The 9,033-nt window shown below is 38.8% G+C and overlaps 1 protein-coding gene across 1 annotated transcript in view; it reads right to left on the reverse strand.

Annotated features, from left to right (window-relative positions):
* Window positions 1–4,231: 4,231 nt before the first annotated feature.
* Window positions 4,232–9,033, reverse strand: part of usp43b (ubiquitin specific peptidase 43b) — a 121,651-nt gene continuing 116,849 nt past the window's right edge. Inside the window, exons 14-15 of the mRNA XM_016248210.1 lie at window positions 6,424–6,582; window positions 4,232–5,420 (exon numbers count right to left, since the gene is read on the reverse strand). Of these exons, the coding sequence (XP_016103696.1) occupies window positions 4,375–5,420; window positions 6,424–6,582 (1,205 nt within the window). The 3' untranslated portion in view covers window positions 4,232–4,374. The remainder of the gene's footprint in view (window positions 5,421–6,423; window positions 6,583–9,033) is intronic.

The raw sequence follows: 9,033 nt of genomic DNA on the forward strand, positions 1-9,033 counted from the left end.
CGCGGCGTGACGTCAGCTTCACATTCTCTATTGGCAGTGAGCATTTGTCACGGTGCGTGCGGGGAGATGAAGCGAGGACTCAATTGCTGGAGAAATGGTACTTTATTTTGGTAAAAAATGAAACAAAAACAAACTCAAACCACCCCGAGGGGGAAGAACAGACAGGCAGAGCTAAAGCTGCACACATGCAGACACGAAACACACACAATGAGAAATGACGGATCAGCACAGGACGGCAGACACAAGGAGAATAAATAGGAACCAAATGAGGAGGCTAACGAGGGAGACACAGGTGGAGCAACTAAAACAATAACGAGGTAACAAGATGGGAGGGGCCAGACAATAGACAGGAGAGAGCACATGGCAAAAGACAAACACAACACAAGTCATGTGCTCCCAGAACACAGTCATCTGGTGGCCCTCCTGGGCACACCGGCTGAAGACTGTGACAGCATTATGCGTGACATTTATGCGCCCCGGCGCCTCGCGTTTTAGCCACCTGCTGCGCCTCATGTTTATAGGAGTGCTCTGAGCGCCTGAAGTTGAAAATAAAAAAAACAACTCTGAGCAGAAAAGCGGCCAACTTCATTCGTGTTTTTTTTCCCATTGTCCAATCGAATGAATGGAGAGGCAGGCCTTCCATTGTGGTGATGGAAGTTTACAGTTGTTTGGAATGTCCGGAGACTGCAATGATGGAGGAGAAACCTGTGGTGGTCGCGGTTTACCCGGAACTATATATTTTTTTACGTTTCGCCAATATGAGAGTTTACTTAACAGCAAACCAAAGGTTTTAAAGCGCTTGTGCTATAATCCTTGATTAGACTGACAGGACAGCTGATTCAGTGGCTGCCTAGCAACATTAAACAATTTCTAAATTAAAAGAAGCCAACCAAAAACAGGCAGTGTAGTGCGCCTCGCGTTTTCAAACCTGAAAAACGCGCTCTGTCTGATCGGGGCCTAAATGAATCTGCGGCAGTACAGTGGTCACGTGGTACAAGTCTTAAGATGCCTTCACGCTATGTCGTAATTACCGTAATTCTGAGATGACAACACGTGACATTCTACTTGGAGCTGAATTATGTGTTTCTATGGCAACACTATCGACGCCAAAGCCTTCACATGCTCCAGAACTTGTAATTACAACTTGTAAGCTCGGAATGTTCTGAGAGTTACGAATTGGACCATGTGACAGCTGTACCACTTGACTGCCGACAGATTCATTTAGGCGCTACCTGAGTCCGAGGACATGGGCAGCTCCGAGTAGAACGTCATGTGTTTTCAATTTGGAATTACGGTAATTACGACATGGCGTGAAGGCAGCTTTAGATTCCTAGCTCTCAGAAAATCCCCAGTTTACGAGTTGTAATTAGGAGTTTTATGAGGCCGTAAACGCATTTTACAAGTTAGAATCTGAGATTGTCTTTTTATTGCGAGGGTCTGTAGTACTTACCATTAGAAAAAGCATAACGGCTAGCTAACTTGGATCACATGAGGCACCTCAGCCAATCATACAATAGCCTCTGGTCTCCTTTCCCGCGTACCGCTAAAGCCGCAGCATTAGCATTACATGCTACATCTTTAAAGACAGTCATATATTTTGAACCAATGTGGTTCAAACGACGGAGCTGTCAGAATGTTACTATGGTTTCAGGAAACAGTCGTTACTAGTTGGTTAGTTTCTCCAGTGATGCATCATACAATGGTAGTTAATAATCAGCGAGTCACAGCATTGCATGGGAAATGCAGCCCAGCCTAACAAGCCGCACAATTTGAGGTATCACTCATTTCATAAAAAAAAAACCTTTCCTAACATAAGAATATGACATGCTTCATATTATCAAAACTTCTCAGACAACTGCTAATTTAAAAAAAAAAAAAAAAAAAAAAAAACCTTTCCTAACATAAGAATATGACATGCTTCATATTATCAAAACTTCTCAGACAACTGCTTTTATATTTATATTCTTTACTGTTTTTGTTATTCGTTTGATTTTGCTAAAAGATACTGCCCCTTTTTACACCTCAGTTTACCTTGTGATAGTGATATTTATAATATTGAATATTTCATCTAAAAAAGATATTGCTACATTTTAACATCAGCATCTTGATCCTTTTTGCAGTTATATGCTCGATTTCCAGCTGATACTTGAATGCGCTGTTAAAACTCGGCACGAGATGCACATGCTCTATAATGTCTGATTGTACTCTCAAAGTTTCCCGTCAGAAAAAAAACAAGTGAATCCAGTTGTGAACAAAGTGCACGTTGATGTGGAACATTTAGTATAGTTTGTGATATTGTGGGAGTGAGATGAATAAATGTTTGTGCGTTCTGTGGATTTGCGCATTAATATTAATAGGTAATGATCTCTCTCCTGAGATCATTACAAAAAGGCACTTGCATAAATATACATGACAGTTCACTAAACACATAAAGCAGACCTCAATTCTGACATTTAAGCAGATCCTACTGTATCATTACTGCTAATTCCAGCCACTAGCGTGTGATGCTACATATCTGCAGGTATAAATGGAGATTTAAGTACAGGCTTCTAGATATGCAAGTTAAATATTGTTTCTACCAACAATAGAAAGTTATGATACAGAATGTCAGATTTGAGAGGGGAAACACAAGCTCTGATCCAAAACCCAGTGAGCTGCCTACACCCTACATTCTAAGGCAGCATCCTAACTGAATTAGAATCTCATGAGATGTTCTGTATATGCAGAAGCTGTCATACAAATAGGAAACTCAGCAATCATCAACAAATGGAAAATTCGCAATCATTTTCAATACAGATGACATGAGAGGAACTTAAATACTGTATTTAAGTGTTTCTTAAATTGTTATGTCCCAGGGGTTGATTTTCAACTAATAGCTTTTAGATTTTATTTAATTTTTTTTGTTATATGACAGTCACAATAAAATGGACTTGGAAGCATCTTACTTTATTTTTTATTTTTTTTGCTACTGTTCAGATGTCTTACAGTATTTCTATAGTTGTTGTGTGAAGATATATCAGTTTTTCAGAAAACTTTCGACTGTCTCACAGTTGTGGTGTCATTTCCAGCACATCAAACTATTTTGTACCTAATTTATTAACAAAAATACTTGTACTTGGTTAATAAGGAGACAGCAGTGTCAAAAAGTGTGAAATATTTCATTGTGTTTACCTATGATACATAAAATGCTAGCTGCAAATTTAGGCTTAGTAAAACAAAAGAGTCTTGTCATTTTATTCCAAATGTCAAAATGTCCTTTCCATCCCAGAATGTCATTAAACATAATATATAATTTGAGTTGTGCTGGAAATGACAGTCTGGTGGAAATGAATTTCATTTTTCAGGAAAAAGAGACATTGTAAATGGACTAATTAAGAGCTATTTTCTAAAAGTCCACAGGGTAGGAAAGCGCATATAGTTAAAGGGGACATCGGATACCCATTTTCCACAGGTTGGTATGATTCTTTAGGGTCTTCATGAAACGTCTGCAACATACTTTGGTTAAAATTCCTTAATGAATTCCTTAATTCCTTAAACCGTTTTACAGCAAGCCATTTCGGTGCATGTCTCTAAATGATAATGGGCTACAGCTCTCCACTCTTCCGTTTTTTGTGTATTCAGTGCTGCATTACCATCAAAAACCAAACTAATCCATTGCGCCCTCAGTGGCACTGATGTGGGGAGAAAATGACTCTGTTTTACAACACAAGCAAAAATAGAGTTGGTGCCGAAACCATTGCTTCAGTGCTGCTCACGCGCTGCTCCTGCTCGAGTGCGGAGAAAATGGCAGACAGTGTACAACTGGCTGAGGGCGGAAATATGCTAATACAGACAGTATGTCAGCGGCCGTGGGCAAGGCCTGAGCAGTATGACGTCATACTTCTCAGAAAATCAAAATGGCTTGATAATTGAGACTCTTTTGGTTTTGGATTAAAAAAAAGGAGTGAACGGATTTTTATCATTGTAGGGTGGTTGTGTCCACACACTGCCAAGACACATTATATGCAAACACTATGTAAAAGTGAATTTTGCATCCGATGTAATCTTTAAAGAAGCATTCATTCAATACAATTCGAATGTTTGGGGTGAGTAAGATTTTTTTGTTAATTAACAAAAAAAATTACGCTTTTATTCAGCAAGGATGCATTAAATGGATTGAAAGTGACCGTAAAGACATGTATAATGTTGTGAAACTTCTATTCGAAGAATCCTGGGAAAAAAAATGGGTCATGGTTTTGTGTTGGAAACGTGCATAGAATGCTTTTCAGTGCTCACTAGGTTTTGCAAAAGAGCAATAGTATGCACTATTTAAATGCTGTCATATGCATAAAACATATATACAAACACTATTTCCCACAGTGAAGATAAAACCCATCAGAAGCAGGACTCGGGCACAGGTCTCTGTCTGCCAAGTGAAGTGCTGCTGTATCCGATTCTCTGTAGTGTTGCATAGGAGGATTTATCTACCGCAAGTCCTTTATGGGGGGCCGGCACCAATGGACTGTTTCTTTGGAGAGACAGCGTCCTTTTCAAAGTCATATCTAGCCTGCTCTGAATGTTGGATGAGCTGTGGGCGCGTTTTATATCAGCTGTGCTCGAACAAACCTGGTTTTCTCTGCCGTTAACCACTTTACTGGTGCCCCTGTGAGCGGTGCCGGTCTTCCTCACCTCAATGCCCTTTCCATTTAGAGTCCCATTGGATAGAGACAGTTTGGTCAAGCTCTTGCTGGAAAGCGTCTTCCCGTGACCCACCTCCTTATCCTGCAGTCTGGCGGTGCTGATGATGGTGCCGTCTTTACTCCTGCTTTCCCCCGTGGCCGTCTGAGTCTGGCTGGGATGAGTCCTGCTAGTCGTTGCCGCCTGGTTTCGTAGCCGTTTTAACGTGGAGTCTCTTGAATGAGATGCACTGTTGCTAGTAACGTTGAAAAGCACAGTAGGGGAACTTTGAAGCGACTTACTGGCCTGAGTCCTTTCGTGCTCCTGTCTGCTTTTTGAAATGTTTTTGGCCAATGAGCCTTTGGATGTGATGCCGTTAAGATCCGATGCTGGTCTGCTCTGGCCTTCGGGCAGTCTGGGTGAATCCGGACCTTGATAACTACTTCGCTCCACACTACTGCTACAGCTAGGGGAACTCAGAGAATCGTCCTTGCAAAGCTGGGCTTTGACCTGTGAAGGACTAGCCACGATACTTACTATGGGCTCCTTGGTACATCGAGGCCGCCGGCCAGACTCAAGGTACTCCACCAGCTCGTCATTTCCGATTTTTGGAGCGACGCTGGAGGGCTTTCTGCGGTCCTTAGAAGCAAATGACCAGCGCAGTGGAAGAACTTTGCTTGGGCCCGTCTTGGATTTGGAGTGGTAGCGCATACTCTTACTGTGGCCCCGGACGCTTCGTACAAAAGGCGTCGGCTCAACTACATCTAAAAGCAGAAAACGGACGACTAGTAAGTCATATTTAATGCATGCATCCCAAAATCGCAATAAACTGTTTGTAGAGAATGTTTTATGCTGTTACTTTTTATTAAATTAATTTGAACGTCTCAGCTTTCAAATTAATTGTATTTCAAATTGTATTGCTAAATTCAAACAATAAATGTTGTTTGTTTTAAACATTGTAAAATCGTGAATACATTGTTAAATATATGTACTACACTATAAATGCGTAAAATTTTCTTGTACAATAAGTTCCCATTAGTTAACTTTAATGCATTAACTAACATTAAATAACAATGAACAATACATTTGTTACAGTATTCCTTAGTCTTTGTTAAAGTAAGTTAATAAAAATAAAAATTTTCATTATGAGTTCATGTTAGATCAGGTCCATTACTTAATATTAACAGATGCAATTTTTTCATTTGAACAATGCATTAGTAAATGTTGAAATTACCATTAACTGAGATTAATGAATGCTTTAGAACTATTGTTCATTGTTAGTTCATGTTAATTAATGTAGTTAACCAAAGTGAATAAATGAAACCTTATTGTAAAGTGTTACCAGTTTTCCTTAACCTGTTCATGATTATGTAATGGATATTTGAACAAAACTCCTAATTCTGAAAAAAAGTTTGCAATCAAAAGTTACGATTTTTATTTTATTTCATCTTAAAACATAAGTATATCATTAAAAAGGCAGACAATTTCCTTTTTCCATTTAGTGCGCAAAACAACTCAAGTCAAAATTATTTAAAATCATTCAAAACCCGGAAGACTAATGTGCCACTTGTTCCCTCAAGATTTTAAAAATAGGGTTTTTCACTTAATGAGTAAAGCAAGGTCTGTGGTAAATATAAATTGATGATACTTGGATGTTTTTCTTAAGGGAATCTTGAGGCAACCCATGACAAACTGGTCTTCTGGGTTTTGACATCATGGCTGCAAAACTCTATAGAAGTAGTGGATATACAGCAAGAATATACTGACCACTGTCTTTATTTTGAGGCTCATGGATGATAGGAATGTGTGGTGTCTGGGGCTCTGGAGCTGAAGATGAATTGGACCGCTTGCTACTTGAATTTGATATTTGTTTGTCTGCGTTCAGTTGGATGAGCCAGTGGTCTGATGTAGAGGAGCTGGGGGAACCTGTGGGTCAAAAGTAGCTTACTTAGTCAACTTTGCTCCACTCATGCAAGTCAAAACGCTGTTGGGTTTTTCTGATAACAGACTGAAATGCACATGTAGCTGAATGCTAGCTATTTGGAAATAAGGAAACTTATTTCATGCTTTACGGTGAAGCATTTTGTGCTAAAGTGAATGTAAATAACAGGGACCGGTTCTAACTTTGCTGTAGCCTTTGAATCTGGGAGGCTCGTCTCCATTAAACACTCATGGAGATGAGATGGAATGGATCCAACAAGTATTACCATATGCATACAAGATGTTGGCAGACTGCTGGTGCAACAAATTTACAAAACAGAGCTGAGTTACAGACCTTGGGAAAATTGCAGCATATGAAATAATGTCTCAGACGGGTTGAAAGAAGACGTGATGCACTGAGACATGACCTTTCAGAGATGCATTTTTTTTATCTAACCTTCATATTAAAGGTGCAGTAAGCAATATTTGAAAAACATTTTGACCACAGTGTCAGACCAAGTCCCAAAACAAACTTGCAGCCAATCAGCAGTAAGGGGCGTGTCTAGTAATGATCGGGATAAGAGAGCGCTCAGTGAGTGCACAGGTCGGATATTAGCAGATCGACTATAGATAGCGAGAGATGGCAGATTTAAAAAAAAAAAGGGACAAAACATTAAAAAGAAGGGTTACGATCAGGCAACAGGTAGGACCCGTGTAAATATTGGGGCAGCTTTCCAGTGATGGAGAAACTCAAGGAGCGTGTTTGTTTTGGGGATTTCAAATATCAACATTGTTTGATAAAATTCGCTTAGTGCACCTTTTATGTGACTGGCACATGTTTTGGGGTGGGAAGAATGTGAGTGTTTTTTTTTTTTTAGTCTCTTAAGCTCACCAAGGCTGCATTTTTTAAATCACAGATATAGTAAAACAGTAATATTTTAAAATATTACAATTTAAAATGTTTTCTAATATGAGAGCTGTTGTTTTTGTATGTCTGAGTCTGATCCAGAGAACATGCTGTTCCCTTTTTTATGGCCGACTTTAGGGGGTTAGTTTGCTCAGGAAAACGAAAACTCTGTCCTGTCATTTCAAAACGATATGACTTTCTGCAGGACACAAAACAAGATACTTTGAAGAAGGCTGGGGTCTAAACATCACTGGACTCCACTGACTTTCTTTGTATGGATTGAAACTCTGAAATGTTTCAAAATATCTTCTTTTGTGTTCCACAGTACAGGTTTGAATAAATGATGACAGAATATTCCTTTTTGGTCAGTCTTTTAAATTAATACTTTTTATTCAAGGATGCATAAAATAGATTAAAAGGGACAATAAAAGACTGCATTATTTTAATTTTAAGAATCCTGAATAACAAAATATATCATAATTCTACAAAGTATTTAGCAGAACAACACAGTTTTCAACATTGATAATAATAATAAATGTTTCTTGAACAGCAAATCAGCATCTTAAAATGATTTCTGAAGGATCATGAGACACTGAAGACTGGAGTAATGATGCTGCAAGTAAAAAAAAAAAAAAGATATTTTAAAAAGTGTCCTAATATTGTGTTTGGAGTCCCCTACAACAAGTTTAAATGCATCTACGGTCAGAATACATTGTAATTTTCTCAGAATATACATTTAATATTAGAATAATTTTTCAATGATTTTGAAACTATTCGCAGTTCTGAGCTTAAGGTCTGTAAACTCCTTCCTTCCATAAGCCTACTCTGCTCTGATTGGTCAGTTGGCCAAGTCTGTTGTGATTGGTCTTTCCGTATACAATGCGTGTCGGAAACGAAATGGTCATTCCCATAATAAATTTTTTGCTCCAGAGGGTTACTTGTAAACAAAGATGCTATAAGCTTACAAAAATGGCACCGATATTACCTTATCAATTCGAGCCCGATTCCGAGGATGATACCGATGCAGTCGCTCAACAGGAAACTCCGGTTGAAACGTTGAAACGTTTCTCGTGGTATTTTAAAGTTTGTATGTGGTACTTTACGTGATGTGACAGCAGTTTTATTGCATTCATTATTATTATTATTATTATTATTATTATTTACTTATTTGAGGTGCACGTGTGGGAATTGTGTTAGAATGCCCAGTGAGGCTAAAAACACAGCATCTTCTCGCCATGAGGTAAAACTAACTAGCGAAAGTATTTGTGGGGAGGTCAGAGTGTTCGTATTTCACGGGCACGCATGGATTATGCAAATGTGTTACCTAGTGATGTATACAGGTAACAGGCAGAAGATTCGAAAATATGACGACTCGATAAAGGGGTCATAGGATGCCCATTTTCCACAAGTTGATATGATTCTTTGGGGTCTTAATGAAACGTCTGCAACATAGTTCATACCAATTTCTCAATGGTAGTGTAAAAAACTCCTTTTTCCCCTGTCAAAAACAGTTCTTTTAAGATCAAGCCGTTTTTGTAGCATTTTCCTTT

Source organism: Sinocyclocheilus grahami, unplaced genomic scaffold, assembly GCF_001515645.1.
Source record: "Sinocyclocheilus grahami isolate Dianchi unplaced genomic scaffold, SAMN03320097.WGS_v1.1 scaffold870.1, whole genome shotgun sequence".
Taxonomy (NCBI): domain Eukaryota; kingdom Metazoa; phylum Chordata; class Actinopteri; order Cypriniformes; family Cyprinidae; genus Sinocyclocheilus; species Sinocyclocheilus grahami.